The sequence below is a fragment of the Amblyomma mixtum genome, chromosome 5, assembly GCF_055824585.1.
Source record: "Amblyomma mixtum isolate Tamu chromosome 5, ASM5582458v1, whole genome shotgun sequence".
NCBI lineage: Eukaryota > Metazoa > Arthropoda > Arachnida > Ixodida > Ixodidae > Amblyomma > Amblyomma mixtum.
Window position 1 is genome coordinate 127691289 of NC_143016.1, and position 23769 is coordinate 127715057.

The following is a 23769-nucleotide window of genomic DNA, read 5'->3' on the forward strand; positions in this document are numbered from 1 at the left end:
GATGACACGAGATGTCTCCGTTTTCCGCGCGAAAACTTTGCCGCCTTTTGCCCATGCAAAACGCCAGCTCATTGCCTTCCTTTTTGTGATAGTCTTTCCTAGCAGAAACTTAAGCTGAGGACGAAGGTGTTCATTCACAAACACCGATGCCTTGGTTGAAAATCCTAGTTCTTCGGTGTTTAGTTTCCTGCTACGTGTCTTGTCAATCACTTCAGTGGCACCACAGCTCCGCCAGCTGTGCGCATGTGCGCAGTGACGTCAGACCCCGCAGCTGGTGTGCGCCGCGCGCCTCGGCGCTGCGCCGACGGTGGAGCCGACGCCTCCCGCTTCGTCAGTTGTGCGCATGCGCGGAGTGACGTCAGAGCACGCAGCTGGTGTGCGCGCCATGCGCCTACATTAGGCTAGCATTTCGAGCCTTCAGTGTGGCGGCGCCATGGCCACCATGGCGGTGCCGTAGCTGGTCACGTGGTTGGTCACATGGTGCGGAGCTGCTGCCGGTGGTGCGGCGCGGCTGCGAAACCGAGTGGGAGAAGAGTGGAGAGGAAGAGAGGGGGGAGAGGGTCAGTCCACGTCCAGGGACGAAGATCAAGAAGGAACGCCCAGCGAAACGGAGCAGCGCAATACTGACTTTGCAATTCGACTGAGCGAGTTCCACTCGGCCAGCTATAGCTATCGCGACACTCCAGGTTTAGCCAGAGCTAAACCAGAGCCAATTTTTCTGTCAGGTTGGGCGTACTTTTCTGTACTAACCTTCTGGCATACTCAAGAAGGGCGAAGCAAAAAACGAAAAAGCTCAAAACAGGAGACTCCCTGCGAAACTCCTAGGGCGGTACAAGCCAATATCTGCATGGTTTCTGCAGGGCTGGATAACATGGTTGGTAGCGACGTTCGTAAGCAGATGCAGCGCTAGTGTCTTGCTGTTTAACCCGACACAAAATATTATCGCTCTTCGGAACAATCAAATGGAGACAAAAACTACGAACGCAAGACGAAGCTGACAAACCGGCGGCTACGCTAAGCGCGGTGCAGCTGCTCGTTGCACTGTGGTTAACGTCACAGCCATGCTTGGTTAGCCTTATAGCCAAACGTTATATCCATACTTGCATAGTGCACTTGTTACTGCCACATAAAATTAATGATATAGTTAACGAATACAAACTAATTGTGAGACATGGGATCGCCAATGCATGCACGATTTATCATGGTACACTATGCAACAAACTACAAGAGAATCCATGAAGCCATTTTTATGCTATGCTTTCTCTAAGTACGGCTTCATGTAAAAAAAAAAACAATTTTGGAAAAAACTAGCATTTTCACGGAAATTTTCGCTAGTTTCTAGCTGGGTACAAAAATATTTTTTGCGGGTAACTTATGAGCTGTTTTCGGCGAAATGTATTTGCGAGGCAATTTCTATTATCTCATCGATCACAAATCTGTTTTTTTACCTCATTTTTTTTTCAAGAGTTCGCTATTGCATCCCGTGTATCCTTTTATGCGTACGCTTGGATAAGATGAACAATCTGTCCACATATCTAAGTAGCAATGTATTAATGTCTGCTACGCGATGCCTCGCATTCAATCTATGCAATAGTTCCAATAGTTTCTTCAGATGTCCGGACACGTTACGAAGGACACGATATGGATGCCAAGTGGCAGGACGGCAACGTGAGACACATCAGGTTCGTGCCTTGATGGACGGCTGTGGTGTACCAGATCCCACATTCATGCGGACAGGTATACGTCGGGCAGACTGGCCACTGCTGGCACACAAGGCTGGAGGAGTGTAAAAATGACTTTGATTGCCCCTCCCGATTGCACATGACCGATCATATTCAACACTGCAAAAGATGCCCGGCACGGTTCGAAGCGACGTTCGTCATGCCTAGGCGTCGGGGCCAAAAGACTAGGCATATGGCATAGATATCGCATATATGGATCCCTAACCTTGCAAACAGGATGCGCGCCCGCCATACGTTCAGTGTGTTTTTCTTTTATGTTCACCAGCGTGCCCCAAAAGCTCTAGCGCCGGGCACTCTGTATGTTTATTGCTTGTGTCTATTGAACCCTTCAGTTTACAGCGCTCCCGCTGAGTTTGCCTTCGCCTGTGTCGCTAAGAAACAAGGTGATTTTTTCGCGCATATTCGCGTTCCTCATCTGAAGGATATTAGCGACGATGGCGGTGCCCGGCAAGCTCGCCGCAGCAGTAGAGTTTTACTCTACTCTAGAGAAAACGACCCTTGATATTCCATTGTTATATCAAGATTCGTTTCTGCTCAACACATCTGCGAGCTGGCGTGGCAGGAGACAGCATCTTGAGGGAGGTAAGCACAGACGAACACGAACAACGGTGTTCGTGGCTCTTGATAGAGCCTGCGTTGTCTACTAAAATGCCTTCAACAGATGCGACTGTATAGAAATCTGATATGCCTTTAGTTCTGTTTTTTTTTTTTTTTCACTTCGAGATGCCGGAGAGCTGACGTCTCATTCGCGCTAACGCAATTTCACCGAGCGCCAATGTATTATATTCCAGCACTGTAATGCAGCTGTCGTCAACGATGCAGCCTCTACAGGTTCTGAGGAAATGGTGGCAACATTGTTAGCGTACCATTCTAGCGAAGCGCAGCTGCGACAGTGGCAAAAAACAGACGTATCACCGGCATTTTTAGCGGAAAGAAGGTTTTGAACAGCGCAGAACATTGTCGAGCCAAGCTCCTGGAAGACTACTCCAGACGACAACAAATAATTATAGAGACATTCGCCTGTGCACGCAAGTCGCTCGTAGACACAACTTACAAATACGGATGTCTACTTTTAGAGAAACATCACAGGCACCTTTATTGAGCGCAAAACAAATTATTGAGCAGCTGAGGTATATCAGCGGATTGCTGAGCGTCCTCCTGAGGACGTAAAACGGCTTTGGCTCGGTATGCCAATATTCCATTGTTCAACTGTCCTAAATGAACTAAAAACGAGACGAGGTGGGGGCATGAGCGCTGCATATTTCGCCCTGTCGGGGGGGGGGGGGGGGGGGGGGTATTAAGGGGTTCTTTGATAATCAATTCCGTGCAACGTATAAACAGATTGCTACGTCCTGGCGCTTTGAAAAATGGTCGCTTCACCATTCTCCAACTGCGCGAAGTAACGCTGCTGTGCATCGTCCAGCGTTTCTGCCCTCCTAATGACATGATTTCTGACACCGCAATTCGCCGTAAAGCTCGCCAGTCGGCCTCCGACTCCAACTGTCCAAAGACGATAAATAACTATAGCTTAAACAGTAGCCAAGTCAAAGACGAAATCTCGTCTTCCCGGCATTCCTGCTGTGGATGGAGTAATCTGTAAGAAACTCGCACAAAAGGTTTCACCAGCTTTCCTTCTGGCTAACATTTAGAAACTATACGCCATGAACAGCGCTCAGTTGCAAGGCTCTCCACTCGGCCAGAGCTCTGGGAGCGAGAGTTATTTCACGCTGTCCCCTGCTGTTTTCTCCCGTCTGTCGAATGATTGCCTCGAGCGGAAGGACTGTGCGTCAGGCGCCATCTCGTATGTCTTGCAAATCGACGAAGTAGACCTTAAGCCCGTAAATTGCGCGCCAAGTCCGAGTCGATTGAGGAACTCTAGGAGGAAGGTGCACAGTAATTGAAATATCGGAAACACTGGCATCTATACATGAGATTTCGGTATGTTACCACTATTCCTCAATAGAAGGTACTCACTGTCTAAGCTCCACGGGTAAATGCACGAATATGAAATGCGTTCTGTACCTGCCCTAATCTCCTTACAGCCAAGATATTGATCTGCATCACGCAATCCAGACTGCCTGAGCACCAGTGACGCCACTTGCCGTGAAATAAAATTTGCGTCGTGCCCTCCGTAGTTTTATCAATCCATCAATTTTATTTCGCTTAAGAAAAATAGAAAGCAAGAAGCAGTCTGCAATGCCATTGTACGCTAGATTAAATAAACTATTCAACTACATGGCCCCAACTAGATGAACTTCATAACCCGGAACCATGACAGCGAAGCTTTATTCTGTTCGCTTTGTGTAGTCGTGCGGGACTCAATGCAAGATGGACGCCCTTTTTGGAATGGCGCGTCTCAGAAATTTTTATCCACATTTTTTAAAGGCACAACGTATTTCATAGCGCAGTTTACATTTTGGTCTTGTCGAGTAATTATTGTTCTCCTCCCCAAGGCACGGAAAAGCTGGAACTTTAGTGGAAATAAGCATTTTCAAGAGTTTTTAGTGAGAAAAATATTACAGCGAACGGCTCGTTGAAGCAAGAGATCCACCATCCTCCATAAAATCCACTTGGATACAGATAAGAAAATGATTTTACAATCAGGCAAATGCAGAAATACACATAGAGAAATAAAAAAAAAATTAAAAATTTGTTTTTTGAGAAAATGAAATGACGCAGTTACTGTCTCACTTATCTCGGTGGACTCCTTAACCGCGTCGTAAGGGAAGGGATAAAGGAGGGAGCGAAAGAAGAAAGGAAGAAAAAGGCATGGCATTGGCAGACTTAAAAAAAATTTCGGCCATCTGGGGATCTTTAACGTGTATGGACATCGCACAGCACACGGGCGCCTTTTGCGTTTCGCCTCCACCGATACGCGGCCGCCGCTGCCGGGTTCGAACCGGGGTACTCCGGGTCAGTAGACGAGCGCTTTAACCACATAGCCGCCGCGGCGAGCACATATGAGCATTTTTGAAACCTTGAGGTTTGAAACTACAGTAATATTAATTACAAAATGCATACTCAAACGTCAGAGACCTAACTCTGCTTGCTGCGCTTCGCAGAAGTAATAAGAAGAATGAATGGTGTATTTTAAAGCGTTCTTCTTCCTCTCCTTTTTATTGGTTTCCCGACTGACGCAGGCTCTACATTAATGCATGAGCGGTGAAAAAAGTGCTTGTCGACGCTCAGCCATGAAGTCATAGGCGACCGCTGCGAACACAAAAGGGTAAAATAAATGCAATACAAAAAAGCAATACAAAAAATTGAGCTTGCCGCATGATAGCATTGGATGCTTCTGCGCCACTAAACCCAACACAACACAAAAAAGTCCCAACGCAGCCAAAAGGGGTGTTCATAATGTGTGATCGCTACACACAAAAATTAAGCAGGCAGTGTGAAGATTTTTCCGCTGGTGATCACAGAGTTGTTACTGCGTGGATTAGAAGTTTTTTTTTTTTTCTGACTAGGCAGAATGTTATCGTTCTCTTCCAATTGTGAGCTGAAACCTATCTAACGGCTACTACGCCGGAGTGCCTGGTTTCGAACCCGGCTGCTGCGGCCGTGTTTCGATGGAGGCGAAATGCAAAAAGGCCTTAATGTGCTATTGAAGTGGATGTAAGTTTAAGATCCCTAGGAGGTCGAAATTATTCCGGAGGCCTCCTCGATTATCCCCATTTTTTTTTCTTTCACTCCTACCTTCCATCCTATGGTGCGGTTGGGATCTCCACTGAGAAGGAGGATATTAACTATCGCATCTCCTATGGTTTATGGTTTACTGGGGTTTAACGTCTCAAAGCAACTCAGGCTATGAGGGACGCCGTAGTGAAGGGCTCCGAAAATTTCGACCGCCTGGGGTTCTTTAACGTGCACTGACATCGCACAGTACACGGGCCTCTATAATTTCGCCTCCATCGAAATTCGGCCGACGCGGCCGGGATCGAACCCGCGTCTTTCGGGTCAGCAGCCGAACGCCGTAACCACTGAACCACCGCGGCGGGGTCATATGGCATCTCTTCTTTTCAAAACAGTCAATTTTTGAGCGGGCGAGAGAATGTGTGAACTGCACTGTAGAACAATAAAAAAATTGACTAAAATAGCAGTTAAAATACACAGAGCCTATATATTCATTGAAAAATAAGATTTATAGCAATACTTAGAGGAGATAGTGAATAAATGAATGAATGTCCATTAAGAACAAACAAAGCAAGCATGATAAAGTAAACAAACATTGCAGTGCTGCTCCTTCCGAAAGGGCGCACTTTCCCAAGGCGCCGCACAGCTAACGTTACAATTGAGGAATTCAATGCCTTCATGAGTGCTTATAAGCTTTGCAGGCGTTTTTGGTCTTTCTTCATTATGTACACAGCAAGGAAAGTCAGCACAAGGATATACAGGCTTTCATCTGCGCGCTGCCTTCTACTTGACTATCGCTACAGTGCGCTTACAACGTGATGTGAGCACCAGCTCAGAACACTGAAACACAAAAGCTTATATTGGAGTACGAGTTGCTAGATGGCACAAGCAAGAAAGCAAGCTATCTGGGGTCATATACATAAGGAGTTTAAATCTGTGAGAACCCCATAAGAAGATAGTACTGTCAGATCCAGTAGAAAAATACAACAGAGACGGTCCCAATATACATGACACATTTTTGCCTTCATGTTTTAAGACATATTTTTGTAGTATTGCGAATCTATCTGTTGTTGCGACAGAACTGGCTTTGTCGTTACGACATCAGAATGCAAGATACTTCAGTAAATTGTGTTGTTTGTACAAGAATTTGGTTATCAGGTCCGAAATGCTACAGCAAAATCCGAAAGATGTGCCGTTAATAATGCCGCACCGACGTCTCTGTTTAAGAATATTTAACGGCAAAAGCACACGCAGTGCAAGGCTAATCGTCGTGGGTTTGTACTGGTAGGTTTAATTCTATTCAAAACGATGCATCCTCTCGCTATGGATGGAATCGGCTGTTAGTTTGTTGGACTCGGCCAACAACCCGAAAACATCGAATACAAAAAGGACGTTCTATGAGGACAAAATCGCAATGTCTGACAGTTCTTCGACATTGCACTCGCGAACACACATATTTCCTAACCAAAAAAAGTTTATAAATTATTTAGGATGTCCTCATCTCTCTTCTCACATTCAATTTTATCACTCCAGCTGTTCTTCTTCGACGATAGGTACCATAAACTGGTAGCCGAGTCCTTCCAAAACGTCATAGCACGCATCTTCAATACTAGACAGCGTGGCTTTGGATATTCTCCTCTTCCAGCGATCCGGGGCGTCCCTGGGGCCCTTTCTGGTCGCCAGGTACTGAGACACGGAGCTCGTGTAGTCCAAACTAAGGCGCCTGTACAGGTTCACCGTCTCGTTCAACGGATTTGCGACGAGGTCTTCGAAACGAAGCCTCTGCACGCTATTATCAGGCAGCTGACGCGCCAATTCTTTGAAAGCGCTCACGTCAGAGCGCATCTGCTCACACAGGGCACTCGCCTTATCGCACTCTGCGCTACTCGTGCACCATTTGTGACGCCTGCGTGAGTAGTAAACGGCGCGCGGGTCCCGTACGAGGTGAATCACCCGAACAGAGTTAGCCAAGTCCGGGTTCCGCTTCAACCAGTTTGAAACCTGCGTATGCAAAAGGAAAGTGCGACAGCACTAGTGTTTAGTATGATTGCATTCTAGTTTAGTTTAGTTTATGGGGTTTAACGTCCCAAAGCGACTGAGGCTATGAGAGACGCCGTAGTGGAGGGCTCCGGAAATTTCGACCACCTGGGGTTCTTTAACGTGCACTGACATCGCACAGTACACGGGCCACTGGAATTTCTCCTCCAAAGAAATTCAACCGCCGCGGCATGGATCGAACCCGTATCTTATGGGTCAGCAGCCGAGCGCCATAACCACTGAGCCACCGCGGCGTCTGATTGCATTCTGTTACACCTTCAAACACTGTTGAAAGATTGGAGCATGCAATGCAGCCTGGTGGGAAGGGCGAAGCCTTCGAGTTGTTTGTGCAAAACTCACAAATCAATAGAAAACTATAGGCCCACAACACCCGAAAACATTTACAGCAAGATGAGGTGGCCAGCACGCGACTGGGGCGGAACATCTAAAGCTGATGACAACTGATCGTACCCGTCCATTCGCCACCCCTCTTGACGCCTTGCTGCGCTACCAATGAGTGTAAATGCGTATCCAAAATTAATTGGTGGTGTCTAACAACCCGAACTTACGCAGGTGCCATCAAGCCACCATTCGCACGAAGCCACAGCTCTGACTGCTGCTCGCTATTTCCTAAGCTACCTCAACTGCATACAGTGCCTGAGCCACAGCGCGAATGGGACGCGCCAACTGCTGAAAGCGCTGCTACGCTGGCACTCCCACCTTTTCGTCTTCAATACTCGGTGGTAGTCTGGTTCACTGAAACAGAGGCTATTTTTATATATCAGTGAGGTCGGTCATGAAACGTCCCCCTTTCATCCGCCGCCGCGGTGGCTCAGTGGCTATGGTGTTCGGTTGCTGGCCCGAAAGACGCGGGTTCGATCCCGGCCGCGGCGGCTAGAATTTCTTTGGAGGAGAAATTCTAGAGGCCCGTGTACTGTGCGATGTCAGTGCACGTTAAAGAGCCCCAGGTGGTCGAAATTTCCGGAGCCCTCCACTACGGCGTCTCTCATAGCCTTAGTCGCTTTGGGACGTTAAACCCCATAAACCAAACCAAACCAAACCCTTTTCATCCCATGAAAAGGAATTCACGATGTGTTCTCTGTTGCCAGCTTGAACTCCCCTCTCCCCCGCTTCCTCCCCGCCCAACCTACAGGACGTGTATTTTACACACATTTGAAATTTCAAATTTCAAAAATTTTATTTTCAATGACTCGTTGGGGGTCATGAGGCAAAAAAGCTGCCATTGGCAGCTTGAGGGTGCCTGATGCCCGTACAAGGCACCAGCATGTAACCAACAAAAAATTCTGAACACATGTACAGTTGCACTTTCGCACAAATTGACTGATCGAAATACATTCGAAACACGTCAAAACACGGCAAGAAAGCATCCAGTAGGAAAAATTAAAAGGCAATGAAAATACAGTAAATACCATTAGCTGCACAAAAACTGGGATGAGAAAAAATTTCACGCGTCTCTTTTCTATTGCATGTGCTTAAGTCGAAATTTTCAGACAGGAATTTGTTAAGCAAGCATGGCCACTTGTGCGTGAGCGACCCTAGCATATAATTTGAACGTCTACGTGGTATCAGCCACGTCTCAGATCCACGGGTGCGACAATCACTTTTCTGTTTCTGCAAATCCGAAAGGAATCTTATGAGGCTCTTCAACGTTTCATCGGAAAATAAGTATGAGTACAGTAGACGGAACTTGTAAATTTTTTCGACGCTTATTATTTTATATCATGTGAACAATGGCGCAGATGAATGCAAATATGACACATTTGCAATGCAACGAAGTGCTTTCTTTTGAATAAGGAGCAGTGGTTTGAAGAAGGAGCGGTGGCACGTACTATATATCTCATGATGTAGCAGCCCACGACTCCCATGGGACGAGAGCTGTCACTACGAATAATTTCGTCGCTGTACAAACTGTCAGGTCATTTTCAGGAACTCCGAAGCTTCGAAGATCGCGTTTCCAGAACATCGTCAGGCGAAGTCGACCACACCAAGGGTCTCCTGTCAAACTTATCTGCGTGCCACCTGCACTCTTCCCTTATGCAATTGATACGGTTAGCACCAGCGACATGCCGAAGCTACACATAAATACGACGTCGGGACCACGCCGACCTGCTCTCAGCGAGAAACCACTTTTAGACGCACTTTACCCTTACTGCCAAGTGCGGTCTCTTTCTCCGACAAGCCCTGTATCAACAATGACTCGCAAGGACTCCGCAGCTACACAATAGCGCCCGCCAAGCCGCGGCCACGGAAGCATCGAAACCCACTACTTTGCTCGAGGACATCGCAGCACTAGTTTCATCCCTCATCGTACGCTCCCTACGACTGCCTTAACTTCACGGTCGAGATATAACTATGCACGTGGCCTCCAGCAGCTGTACCTACGCCCATCATCTGTCAAGTCGCCTCTGCCTTCACCCTGTCCTGCCAGCGCTGAAAACATAATTAAAGACAGAAACTCTATTGTCAATTGTTCCCAACGAGGCTGCGCCACCTCCATGGTTCGTTTAGGCTACAGTAGCCACGGCAGCGACGGTGCGCTCGGCTGCGCAATTTTGTCATCAACAAACGCGCCCGGTGAGTTCTGTGCTAACACATCGGCCTTCATTGAGGTGTAACCGGCGTCGCCAGCCTGATAGCTCCAAGAAGGGAGCAAGACACCCAATTCAGTTTTTCCGCTTTCACAAGAAACTTTGAAGTACCCTGGGCCGAGAGCATGCAAGCTTACACTGAAGCTGTTTGAAGAAATATTCGCGCGATCCTAACGTAGGCATATGCGTATGTTATTTTCTACAAACTACGAAGACTGATTTTTTTTTAGCGCGGCCTCCAGAGCCACGATCCCTCCTCGGTTTGCCACACTGCACTGGACCTGGAGCAGGACCTTCACTAATCTTTAACAACTGGCTACGGAAGGAACGTAGCCTAATCTAAACTCCCATATCTACACAGGTGCATCTATTCCTATAATTGCACGTAGTGAGGCAAGGAGGAGACCCTCTAACGCCAACCCACGCACAAGGATTTAGAACTTAATAAGATAACCTTCAAGCCCTAACACGCTATAGGAGCATACCGCCCAATACTGCCAGGGAAAGCTGACCTCTCCGTCAGCTCCGTGCGTCTTCACTGTGTGCACTGCCATAAATTATTTTCTAAGCGTCCCCACAAGCACGATTGCCGTATATGTGATGCCGAGTAGCCAACAAAGAAGATGAAGGTGCCTTTAGCCAAGAAGAGTTGGTGCAGGTTTTATTTCTTGGATACAATAAAACGAAAGATATGCGTGCATGGTTTCCGCTGACAGCCAATTTGCACAAAAGCGTACTTCGTAACCAAATCGCCCGATAGCTTATCTTCGATTAGTACTTATCGCAGAAGCATTAAGAGATCGCCAAAACGTAAATTGAATCACTGACGAGGATGCCAGCGTATCTTAAAGGAGCTAAACTGAACAGCGCTACGTACACAGGAACAAAACCAAGTAATAGCGCATTCGCTGCTTTTCAACGTTTTTGAAAAAAAAACAAAAAACACGCGTATCACGCTTCTGAAAGCTTGATAAAAATGTGACAACAAAAATCCCATGTGCCAACAAAAAAAATTGCTGAGGCTTAGCTAAGGTTAAGCCTAGTCAGATGCGAAGCATATTGGTGTCTAGGCTTGGTAATACATGGCTTTCCTTGGTTGAATACTTGGTCATTTTAATACAACCACTAGAAGCCTTCGTCGTGGGGGAAGACAACGGCATGGCTACAGCGGAACGCCGACTAACCCCGAGACGCGCGTTGGGTAAGCGCCTGGATTGCCACAGAAGCCGCGTCTGCCTGCCCGGTGGAGCGAGCGTTTCACCTACGCCGAGTGTGAACGCGCGTTCGAAATGCGCGGGAATGCCGCTCGAGGACATTCCGGCGTCTGTGCGATGGCATCGTTCTCCCTCTCCCAGCGCGTGACGGCGATCTGTCGTGACGTCATGTGTCACGTGGTATGTCACATGGTGTGACGTCACTGTACCACGTGGTTTGCACGGCGTGCAACCACAGCGACGGCGCGAGGTGGACCCCCGTCTTTCTCTGTCGTGACGTCATGTGTCACGTGGTATGTCACGTGGTGTGACATCACTGCACCGCGTGGTCTGCACGGCGTGCAACCACAGCGACGGGGCGAGGTGGACCCCCGTCTTTCTCTGTCGTGACGTCATGTGTCACGTGGTATGTCACGTGGTGTGACGTCACTGTACCACGTGGTCTGCACGGCCTGCAACCACAGCGACGGCGCGAGGTGGACCCCCGTCTTCCTCTGTCGTGACGTCATGTGTCACGTGGTACGTCACGTGGTGTGACGTCACTGTACCACGTGGTGTGCACGGCGCGTAACCACGGCGAAGGGCTGTAGTGTACCTTAGTAATATGCTTCGCATAAAATAGCCTGAAACCTAAATCCCTTCTCCAAAAAAAAAAGGTGCCGCAGTAAACATGACTGCATCCAAGACAAATGCTGTTATAAGTTAAAAAACTGAACATCGAGATGACAAATGTTAGGCGATGAAACAATCCTGTTTCATGCCACATTGTGCTTCCTTCGTATTGTTCGAACGGTGTGTAGCTTTCTTTGGTTGCAGTGCAATAGAGTTTCCTACATACTTTATTTCATTTGTTTTATTTTGCTGCACTGTTTTTTTAGCGCTATTCTCGTCAAGCGCAGCTATTTTTGCTTTCAAGGGCAGCTATTTTTAAGGCTACAAAATGCGGCGTCTGACAGCATCTGAGTTTACTACGTTGTTGTTTTTTATAGAAGCGTTTTGGCATCGATTCGGTCAACCGCAGCGTATAAGAGGCGCTTGAAATTGTCTTTTTTCAGGTGGAGCCTTTAGTAGAACTTTAGAGCGCTTTCGCCCCGTCCGCGTGACGAACACTCAGTGAGCGACCGCCGCAACAGCTAGCAAGTGAAGTTCACCAAATGCTGCCGCAAGTGCATGTGCTACGTGCGTCAGCGCTACGTGAGTCGTGGCGCGTCTCTCATGTGCGCATCAACAATTGAACGCTAGCTACCACGCCAGAAATGATAGCTTGTCTCGGGCACTAACTAGAAGAATAACTTCGCCTCCATCCAGAACTTCGTTAATGTCACCGCTAACACAAGAAAAACACACGACTGCATGAAGTTCCATAGCTGCACGCGCATGAAGCTAAGCGAGAGCTTCAACGACAACAGAATACCGGCATGCAAGCCCATGATGCCGCTAGGGTCTCACAAAGACGTCGAGCTCTTAAGTCTGCGACCATGCAGCAGAAGCGAGCAACGCAAGAGACAGCCTACTTACGATTCACCTTTGCATGTTTTTTCTGTGACAGACTGTGAATGATACTGCACTTTTCACTGGCAGCTGTACGCTTCCCCGCTTTTTCCGTCACTAACAGCATAGTAAGGCGAGGCTACATAGGTATCTCTGATATGCGTAGAATCTCTCATGGCCGCCTGAGAAACTTCGTGCATTAAGTTTGGAAGCTAGCGAAGGTGTTGCTGCCTGTCTTGGCCCAGTCTCCATTAAGCTGCTCACTACTGTCATGTCAAACCGACTGGCTCGCACGGATATCTTAATCTCCTTTACACAAATCACGTCACGACAAGACAAAAACAAAATGCCACAAAACATCAGCATAACTCACGCCAAGTGACCTCACCTGACTGACGTAAAGCCTGGCGAACTTGAAGACCCGTGTGCTCGACCGTGAGCACACCGCTGACATGTGGCTTGGAGACGTGCACGCCTGGCCACCTTGGCATAGTTTTGACATGAAGCGGTTACGCTTGTGAAAATCGGTACCCTCTAGCCACACGGTGTATAAAGGCACGTTCTCCATCCGACACGCAATCAGTTCTTCGATGAGCTGGAATGCGTGATGCTCTCTCCCTTGGCGAATGCGACCATTCACGGTGAACATCCCCAGTGGCTCGAAGTGTAAAAATGTTCTGTCGTCGGACGACAGCAGCTCGTTCAGTAGAGCCGCCCCCGCTCGGTAGTACGTGAGTACAAACACTATCTTCACGTCTCTGAAGGGAACCACTGAATAGTTCTTCAGTACGGCTTGAAAAGTGTCCGGCAGCTGTCCTTCAACCGTAGAGTCCAAGAAATCACCTTGGCTAATACTTTCGGAAGGTTGGCTCAACGGCATTACTGTTTGGATTTCTTCAGGGCTGGTCCACTCTAAGGAATAAAAAGAAAATAGTAATAAAATAAATAGAAGGAATATGTTCGCTGGTGATCTTTAAGACTAGGTGCGTGGGTTTTTGGCAGGTGTCGTTGTGAAGCTGCAAACCAAACATTACTAAATCTATGCTGCATGCAGGCTGGCACACATATTGTCTTTAATGGGTGAAAAACCTCAAACGCATTCATAATTTTCTCCAAGCCAAGATAGAATCCGCAGCAGTTTCTTAATGCAGGCGCAAAAACGCCCGACCTCGTCTTTCACCACGCAGGCGCATGGGAGTACCTCCAACTAGCGTTACTGTATATATTAATTGTACCTCCAGCTGTCTCATAATACCGGCTTTTTGTGCTTATGTGTTCTTTCTCCTAAAGTAAAATATATGTTAAAATACATTTCTTTGGGCGGGCACTAGCTCAATTGCATAAAAAAGGAATATTGTGGTCCCTGACTCTGGTCCGTTATATGACTAAAAATTCAATTTGTTCTATGACTGCTATATGGCATTTTTGAAATATGCCTCACCCTGACAAAACCGTGCTCCATCAAACACTCGACTTTATTCCAGAAATATTTTTCCGTATTACCAAGAAGGTGCGTACTCACCTCTTCTGACTGTTTTAAAAAGTCTGCACATTGAAGCCGCATAGAAGAGCATCAGGCCCAAAGCTAGGAGCAACAAATTTCTCTGCCACATCATATTTGCTCTGTAAGAAAGGAGCATACCGATGACGAAACAAACGGCACACAGCGGGGTCACGGGCAGGAACACATAACAAATGCTCAGAAAATCGTTTATTGGATAGTATAGCTGCTGTACTGAATCCAAGTGACATCGCAGTGGGGTCAGTTTAGGCGCACTTCGCTTTAGAGCCGATAACTTTGTTTAAACATCTCGCAGAAATATTAGGACAACAGATGAATATTATGTGGAACAGTCGTTAACCTAAAACTAAATAGCTGCCTCTATGAAGGCAAGATGAAACTCAGAAAAGTATGCACCTTACACAGAAATAAGCAAAAGCCAAACATCCCGCCATTGCCAGCGGAGGGACTATTGCACCCCGGTACAGTTGCAATAAAATTAAACCTCACTACATCTGTCATGGCTCTTTTGAAATATTAGGGACAGGATAGCTCCTAAATACTCTCCGCGCTCCTGCTCTCTGGAATATTCTCGAAAACCGGTGCCCAAGGTTTGTCGTTTCAGTGAATGATTTTCCAGGTAAATTTTCGCAGTTCCGCGCACTTTCCGCGGTCAGAATACCACTTTCACAGAAACTTTCGTGCGTCCCCACCAGTCGCCTCCTCATATAATGCGCAGAGCTGCCTGCAAGCGTGCGTTACTTTCCTCTATTTCTGTGTGTATTCCTAACGAGAAAAAAAAACGACTCTAAGCATATTTGTGACGGAACAGCGCAAAACACCGGGACAAGAGACAAGCGCTGACTTACAACTGGTTTTTATTTCGAAGAAACACTGCTTCTTATACCTTCTTCCCCCTCAAAAAAACACAACAAATGCGTCACAACCATATCGTTCAAGCGTCCAAAAAACACAAGATAAATAATCACAGAGATTTATAATCACATTTTTAACATTTCAAATTCTTTCTTAGTCAAAGCAACAGACGGCGTGCTGACACAATCGTCGCGCAGACTCGCTATCGAAGCTGCCTCGATTATTTCCCTGACTAACTGGTCTTTGTGATTAGCCAAAGCTTTGCATTTCTGGAAAACAGGTGCACAACTTGTTGAAGGGCAAGCATATGACAATGTCAGAGAGAGATGTGCGCATCACTCGAGTAGGCATATGTTACAGTAATTACCTAGTATAAGATTCTTTCCCTGATACAGGCCCTTAGCTCATCTGCGCCATCTGATCTTGGTGTAACTTCTCGAGCTGGAGTTGGCTCCGGTGTTCTTAATGTAACCTAAAGCGGTTTGAAAAAGACAGACGAAGCATATAAAGTGTTTATGGGCGAGTACGTACTATGTTATCGTTGTTTAGTGGACAGACGACAGCTAAGTGTGCTTTTCCTGATCACGAAGGGAATAGCTGGCAGCAAAGAGGAATACAAAGTATTAATGACGGGGTGGCGGTTACCGTAACTAGGCTTATTGAGAAGTACAACTTCAAGGTTCTACAGGCCTAGACACCTACATCCAGTCATGATAACCAAATAATGGAAAGGGTTTACGTATACGAGGAATCGGCAGTGACCAGAGTAACGACGCAGTACAGTTCCCTTAAGGACCATGAATGGCAACGTAGGCAAGAAGCAGGCAGGTGACCAGATTGTGGGCGACGTAACATAGGCTCTGAGAATAGCAGGGGCGAATAACCAGTAGATTTCGCAGAAAGGAATTTTTTACGGACCATGAATACCTTCTTCCGCAAACTGGGAAACAAGAACTGGACTTTGGAGAGCCTGAATCACGAGAATAAATATGAAATACAATTCGCATTCTACGCGCATCCGGGCCTCGCGTAGTTATGGAGGTGCTGTGTAAAGTGAATTATATAAATAATTCGAGAGTGTAGCTGAAATCAGCCTTTATTTCAAAAGAGAACGTTGGGAACTATCAAGGAAGAACCACATAAAGCAGCTATGGCAACCGGTTAACTGGAGGAATTCAAAATCTCGCCTCAGAACCCCTATTCTGCCTTAAAAGAGGACGACGATATTAGTGTTGAAGCAATAAATGACGAAATAAATATAAACAAGGTACTAACCAATCGAGACAAGCTGCAACGCTTACTTTGCCGGAATATACAGTAAAGGACTCAATTTTCGTAAGGATCTTCCCGAAGAAAACACACCATCTTTTCTAGAACGGTTGCCTTGACTTCTCGTACTTCAGCGCTGACAGGCAATCGTTTAAGTGGTAATCTTCCCGACTTGTCGCCCTAACTTGCCCTAGCTGCAGTCCTTTTTTTTTTCTTTTTGCCGGCGTATTAATGTCAAGCCGCTTTTGCTTCGGCTATATGTCTAGAGCCCAACGATGAGCCTAACAGCTCTCGTCTTTTGTCGGCTTTTATGAACAAGTTTCTGTGCTCATCAACTGAGCCAGTGGAGTTTAATAACGGAATAGCCCGGAGGAGCTGCGCGTGCGCAGCCGGCTGGGAGGTATTGTTCGAAGTTAGCAAGTTTGCGCTATGCTAAAAGTCTGTAATGTATATTAGTAAGGTGTATGTATGTCCTTGGTTGGACAGCCTTTGTCAAAAGTTTATAGCCCAGGGGGTTTGCTTCTAAGCACTATTGTGGCGCTCCTGTAGCACTAATGGAAGACCTGCACATCAGAGGGAGCAGGACCAAAAATCTTCTTACCTTCAGGAGATTTGGGACGCTGAGGACGCATTACGAGCAAAGCAATGTGGCCCAGAGGCAAACCCTCTGGGCTCTAAACTTTTTACAAAGGCTGTACGTCCGGCAAGGCTGCGGCCGCGAAACTTGGCAGGCGTTTGAATAGCTTCCAGAAACATCTTCGAGAGATAAAAGCTACGAGTTTTTTTTTTTTTTGTCTAATGCAGAGTTCCTGGTAAGGTGGGCTTCGCGAGACTATGAAAATTGAAATTGAAAATTGAATTGAAAATTCAATTATTTAATCTGCAACAAAAAGGAAATGTTGCGATGAGGGCAGGTAAAAAGGTGAAACAACAGCTTGAGCAGTCCTGACCTACCAGCATACACAGCAGCGCAGCAGCATGCGTCGAAGGCGGTACACGTCAAAACCAAACCAATGGAAGAAAAAAAACAGCCTATACAAACAAGATACGCGATTTCTGCGAAGAAATCGCAGAAATTTCATTATTTGTTTCCATAAAAATATTGTTTAAAACCATCGGCAATGAATACTTCAACATCTGTTTCCCGTAGTTAGTCCCGCATTCGGTGACATTCCATGGTTCCAAATAACGTACGCTATGGGACCACGTAGCTTGAGTCACACCTTCGTATCGCCAGAAAGCTTTCAGTCCATAAAGGGCCTGCTACATATGCTACATATATACAGTGCGCGCGACCAACAAGTCATTTATAGTACATACATATTGCCACGCGCCTAACGCGCCGCGCGGCCCCCGCGCTGAGTCGAAGACGACGACGAAGCGGCGGTGGGCTCTCGTGGCGCGCTGTTCTGTTCTGTGTCGTGGAAGCTGGCTCCATAATTAAAAGAAGGCTCCCGGTCTTGGGTTCTTCCCGACGTCTACCTTCACGGCTCCTCTGGTCGTGACACTGGTGGAGGTGCGGCCGATGCTCCCTACTCCTGAGGACGACTCGACGCGTCCGCCTCTTGTGACCACCCCTGTCCATCGTGCCAGCCGGAGGATCCGCGGCCTGTCCCCCGAGGCCCTTCCTATAGTCAGCGCGCCTTCAACTACCACTCCACTCATGGCGACGCCACTGCCCGCCCTGCCTACGACTGTCCCTGCAGCCAGCCCCACCTATCTCACCGTTCAGACTCCACGCACGCCTAAGCCCTTTCACGGCGACCTGTTTGAAGATGCCGAAGACTGGTTGGCTCACTACGAACGAGTCGCGACCTTTAACTGCTGGGACGACGCTACAAAGCTGCGTAACGTTTACTTCAGCCTTGAAGACTCTGCACGAACGTGGTTCGAAAACCATGAGACTACTTTCTCTATGTGGCCGGACTTTCGACGTCAGCTCCTGAGTACGTACGCCAACAGCGACCGCCGGGAGAGCGGAGAACGTGCACTGTCCTCTCGAATTCAGCTTCCCAATGAGGGTGTTGCCATGTACGTCGAGGATGTGAAGCGTCTTTGCCATTGCGCCGATCCGGCCATGCCTGAAGAAAAAAAGCTGCGGCACCTGATGCGCGGCGTAAAAGAACAGCTCTTTTCCGGCCTCGTGCGGAACCCGCCCAACACCGTCGCGGAGTTCCTGGCCGCCGCCGTGCACATGGAGGGGAATAATGCCACGGGGGGGAATAATGCCACGCGCCTAACGCGCCGCGCGGCCCCCGCGCTGAGTCGAAGACGACGACGAAGCGGCGGTGGGCTCTCGTGGGGCGCTGTTCTCTTCTGTGTCGTGGAAGCTGGCTCCATAATTAAACGAAGGATCCCGGTCTTGGGTTCTTCCCGACGTCTACCTTCACGGCTCCTCTGGTCGTAACAATATGAAAACCTTTCCAACGCACTTGTCTCCGACCCATGTTGGCGTGCACAACGACGTTTGAACAAAAATTTCAATACTCACGGGCAGAGTTTCCAAGCTGCTCGCCGCGACCGCCTCGCCGGAGCTTAGCCGATGCGGGGTGCGTCTAGCGGCCGCCACTGCCCTCTGCGGCGTCACACACTGCGCCACACGGCAGGCCGTTCCTACGGGATCGAGCGACTGCGTCACTATATTGCAGGGCTTCTTGCATCCATGCCATAGATTTTGTCAATTGTAACTGTAGGAAAAGCTGGCGGCACTAGACTTCATCCCCGATGGAGAGGCGCAGAAATGCCGCGAAGGCGAGGTTTCTTACTTGACTTGGCTATTGTTCGACGTAAGACGTGGATTTAACCTTAAAGATACGACTCTTCCGAACCAAACCTCGAAAATATGTTGTGAAAATTTCCTTAACATCAAACTTTCACTTGCGTTAAATGTATTGAAGAAGAGATAAACGCAGTATCGAATTAACTTAAACTGCGCGTAGAGGAGAATATCGCGGCGCAACTACCAGTTTCGAGGTACAATCCACGCTTTCGGCCTATCATCAACCAAGGCAGACACGAAACATCGCTTCCCAGGATTCCCTTGTTGGGTGAAGTGCTCTTTAAGAAACTCGCCTATACCGTGGCGCCAGCTTTCCCCCCAGGAACTTTTTAGAATCTTTATGATGTAGGCCACTTCCAACGCTGGCCAAAATCATTGCTGCTCATCGAGCTTTTTGTTATCGCTATTGGCACCTCTTTCGTGAGAGTCGTCGCTGAATGAGACTGCATCCACCTCCATTAGATTTTCCTGCACCCGGCATCAGGAAAAACACCTGTTTGTTGTATTCAGCTCTAAATAAGCAAGGTTAAAATTTCGCTTTATTTTATGATATCCGCAAGCTTCAATAGCACATCGACACCAGCGGCTCAGTAGCCTGAGGTTGTCCCGGCAAGGCCAAGTCTTGATCAATGCGCAAGCATTCTCATAAACTACAGCTGGTGCGGAGCTTTCCGATATGTGGGCTGCTGTGAAGCTTATTACTAAAGAAAGCCCCCAGCAGTCTACTTCATGGCATTTAAATCTTTCCTCCAAGGCCTTCAAGACGCTTTTCTCTTGCAACCCAAGCCCCCCCGCCCCCCCCCCCCCCCGTCCTCTTAAAACAAATTTTCCGCTTCAATTCACATGATAAACTTTTACATTGCCTGAGACAACAGATCTAACAAGAGATAACGACAAGAGATCCGCCTGATTTACTATTGGTGAAGGTCTTTTTGAAGCCATTCTTTTCTCTAATGCGGGCGTAACGAGTAGGCTATGCACGCTTGCGGGGGAGCTCAGGCTCACTAGGCGCCTCCATTTCCTTAACTCTAAACTATTACTCAATTCTCCACCCTCTCCGCCACGTTTTCAAGCTGCTTTCCTATCTCATCTTTGCTAAGCGTTGCTCCTGATACTGATTCCTCACATGTCTGTTCGTCTGTGGAACAAGCTGCTCTGACGACAGAACAGAACATCCACTTGATGTATACTTGCGTCAGACCTTACAGAAACCCGATACTGCTCATCCAGTCAGCTACATCCTCTCCCGCTGACGACAAGCGAAATTTTTTAAAAGTAGCCTCAGTGCTGTCAGCCTTCAAGCTTTCCAAAGCCTGTTTTCCTTCTTGGAGGCGGTGTGCCTGTGCGACAGGTATCGATAGCTCCACCCTTCATTGATGTCCTTCATAGTTACTTGATACGTATCTCTCCATGTTTGTCTTTCCATCCATCTGCGGATTTATCTCTGCGTCTCCCCGAAGCAAGCAGGTTTCGATGAAAAAGGTACTCTAATTTAGTCTGTCCTCGCAAAAAAAAAAAAAAACTAATGGAAAGCAGCGTGCAAAAAGTACCACCATCCACCCTTGCCAAACTCCTCGCCCAAAAATTTACCATAATTATCCATGTTTGCATCCCCCTCTACTTTTCGTCAGTGCAAAGTGGCTAACAGGAACCCTCATCTAGTTAACTTCTCCGCCTTCCCTGCTGCTGTCTCTCTCACTTAATGCATGGTCCATGTAACCATCTGTGCAAAAACGAAGTGGTTAGTTGTAGCTGCGAGTAAATGCCTTTCGCCTCCAAAAGCAGAAACAAGCTCCGTTCTCGGCTTCCTCAAGATAATGGATGTGCCTAATTTACTCGTAATCCTAGGCATACTTTAATGTCACAAGAGAATAGAAAGTAAGGTATTCTAATTCTTCGAAGAAGCTGCCACAGTGTTTCTAAATGAACTCTGTGCCTTGTAGCGTGATAGAGAGAAATAGTCTGCTCTCAGCGCAGCGCACAGTGATCCATCGTCGAGTCATTGAAGCTATAATCTGCGGCGGCAACTGCTTACGAACACCGCCTAGCGGACTGCTGCAGCAACATAGGTTTGTTTCAGTGCTTTTAAGGCGGAAGCCTTTAATGCCTCACTGTTGTAAGCAGGAGTTGTCGACAGAAATGTCACGCTTTTCAATTGGCCGAAATGGTCATGACGTCAGAGAGCGCGAATTGCAAACAAGGCCAATTGTACTTTGGCTAGTAACCATAAAACCAATTAAAGGGATGATATAGTGATGCTCCAAGTAAGTGGAACTGAGTTTAGTTTATGACTTAATTAACCAATTAGCGTAATAAACCGTTCTAGTCAGACCAGAAAAATAAATAAAACCGAGTAGAAAATTGGTCTAGTTGGGAAATCGAACCAGGGACTCCAGAGTGCGAGACGAGCACGCTAACCACTTCACCATGCCAGCCCGATGGTTCGGAATGAACAAAGGCGCGTCTAGTGACTGCGGTGTCTTCGTTCACTCCCATCTTCCTCCCTTCCCTTATGGCGAGGTTCAAGTGTCCACCGATATATGCGAGACAGATACATTTCCTTTCATTAGAAAACAATTTACTGACGAGCAAGGCGTAGAGCCGAACGGGCGATGGCGTTCTGTGGACTACCTGGCAGCGTTGCAAGACGCTGTCGCGTTCCGCTCATATAGGCGAAGCTTAACATCTTAACCACGCATCAGTGACACAAGCAGCAACACCGCGCTTAAGGCTTTCGTTTCACCGCAGTTTAGTTCAACAAAGTGCGCCCTTGAATTTTAGCACAACTATTTCGTGAAGCCAGATTTTGCGGCAAATTTAGACCCAGCGCTCATGCATACTGGTTGTGCTCAAAAGAACGCTAGAAAATAGGGCAATATATAGGCTCTTTGGCAGCACGCACACGCTTAACGACGATAACGGAACTCTAATTTGACATTTTCTCGAGTCCTTCAAAAACCATGTCACCACAGACTTCCTTGGAGCTTATCCGCATGTGTGCGGCTTACCCATTCTGCTTGCTGGGGCTTTTAATACAACGACGCGCATGATTATTCAGCGTGGCGAAAGGTCGCTCTATTCGCCTACGAAAGCTTGCTATCTGCGGCAGCAGAGTTCAAGATTCGCGAGGCATTCACTCTCCTCTCAGCGACAGAATGCGTGGGCTGCAGGAATCCTTTTTCGCTTCCTATGTCGGCGAACACTTGTGGTCTTCAGTGCTTCTAACAGAATGTCACGTGTACAGAGAAAGGGATCACTACGCTAGCTTGTGTCACAGCAAAAGAATCGTCGCATTCTCGAGTCTTCTCTCCTTGCGTACTCCTCTCGGGTGCTATTGTTCTGTTTACTATAATTTGTAGGCAGCTCTAAGACTAGCAAACGTGGCTTATCCGAGCCTTTGGCAAATTGCTCGTTTTTTGAGTCTTTTTGCTCATTCAAAGAAGCTTCACTAAGGCTGAAGAAATTTTATGCCACTTAGCAAGTTGCGGAATGTTCCCGTGAGAACAGTACGACCACTTTCCGCCAATCAGTTATATCATGATTCATGAATATTTTTCCTTCTTTTATGAGGTTAATGATTCTTTCCGCAGCTGCATTCATTAACTGATAACAAGCGAGCAGTATATATCAAACCTCTCTATACCCGGAACGTTCCCGAAACCTTGTGAACCTACAGTATTTTCTTGGCCTGTAACACATCTCATTTGAAAACGAAAGGCTCATCGATTGATCTAAAGTTAGTAAAGCTTTCAATTCTTCCTGATTTAGAAAATCTCGAAGCATGTATTCTACTTCTCTTTATGGCGTACCTCAGTTCGCGTCGTTTTGATATATTTTACAAGAAAACCAAACGCAAACTTTGTAACTTTGCAGGCACAACTACGACTGACGCTTCGGCGCTGTGCCTGGCCACTTAATTCGAAACTACAAATGAAAAGAAAACTTGCTAACATACCTGCTCCCAGTTTAGTGCATGCGACTTCAGATTTCTTTCCACGGCTTTCATGAAAGGCGAGTCAGTCCACGTGCTAATCCCAAAGAAGATCAGAACCACCGTCACGCATTTAGCGGTGCTGTGCTTCTGCTATAACCCGGCAGTCGGCGTCGACTGCGATCCTTGACTCATTGACAGAGCAGTGCAGCTCGCAGCTGCTTTCTTTAACAGCGGTAGCAACGCTATCCATTTCAGAAATGGAGCTTCGCGACAGGTGGCGTTGCTTCGGCATGCACTTTCAGAGAACACATTGCAAAATAACTACATGACACTGGTTTTCGAAAAGCCGCGCGTGATAATTCAAAGCCGCTAAGAAAATACGCGCTGCAACGTCAAGAACAGACGCAAACACGATGTTTGAGACAGTGAGCGATTCTGCTCATACCACATATTGCTAGCTCATAAGCGACTCCCCTCTTTACACAATACAAGATTCTTGTTAGGGGTTAGGCTTTCACTGAACATTGCTGTGGATTCAGATCGGGCTGGTAGCGAACAAGAGTCAAGATGCGGACAAAAAAATGACGGACGATTTAGCGTGGCTAAGCCGGCTGCAGACAATGATCAGCGGAATCGCTGAGTGCGGGCGTAAGTGCTAACGCTCTAAACAAAAAAAAAAATGCT

At 47.3% G+C, this 23769-nt stretch overlaps 1 protein-coding gene across 2 annotated transcripts; it reads right to left on the bottom strand.

Annotated features, from left to right (window-relative positions):
• Positions 1 to 5865: 5865 nt before the first annotated feature.
• On the bottom strand, positions 5866 to 23262 carry LOC149343666 (carbohydrate sulfotransferase 5-like). Of its 2 annotated transcripts, XM_089545989.1 has the most exons (5): positions 23107 to 23262; positions 18864 to 18985; positions 14249 to 14349; positions 13115 to 13638; positions 5866 to 7376 (listed from the first exon to the last, which is right to left on the bottom strand). In XM_089545989.1, the coding sequence occupies exons 3-5, from the start codon at positions 14340 to 14342 to the stop codon at positions 6900 to 6902; spliced, it is 1095 nt and encodes a 364-aa protein (XP_089402115.1). In that variant the 5' UTR covers positions 14343 to 14349; positions 18864 to 18985; positions 23107 to 23262; the 3' UTR covers positions 5866 to 6899. The 2 variants fall into 2 exon arrangements, with proteins under 2 accessions (XP_089402115.1, XP_089402116.1); XM_089545990.1 differs by lacking the exon at positions 18864 to 18985.
• Positions 23263 to 23769: the final 507 nt, after the last annotated feature.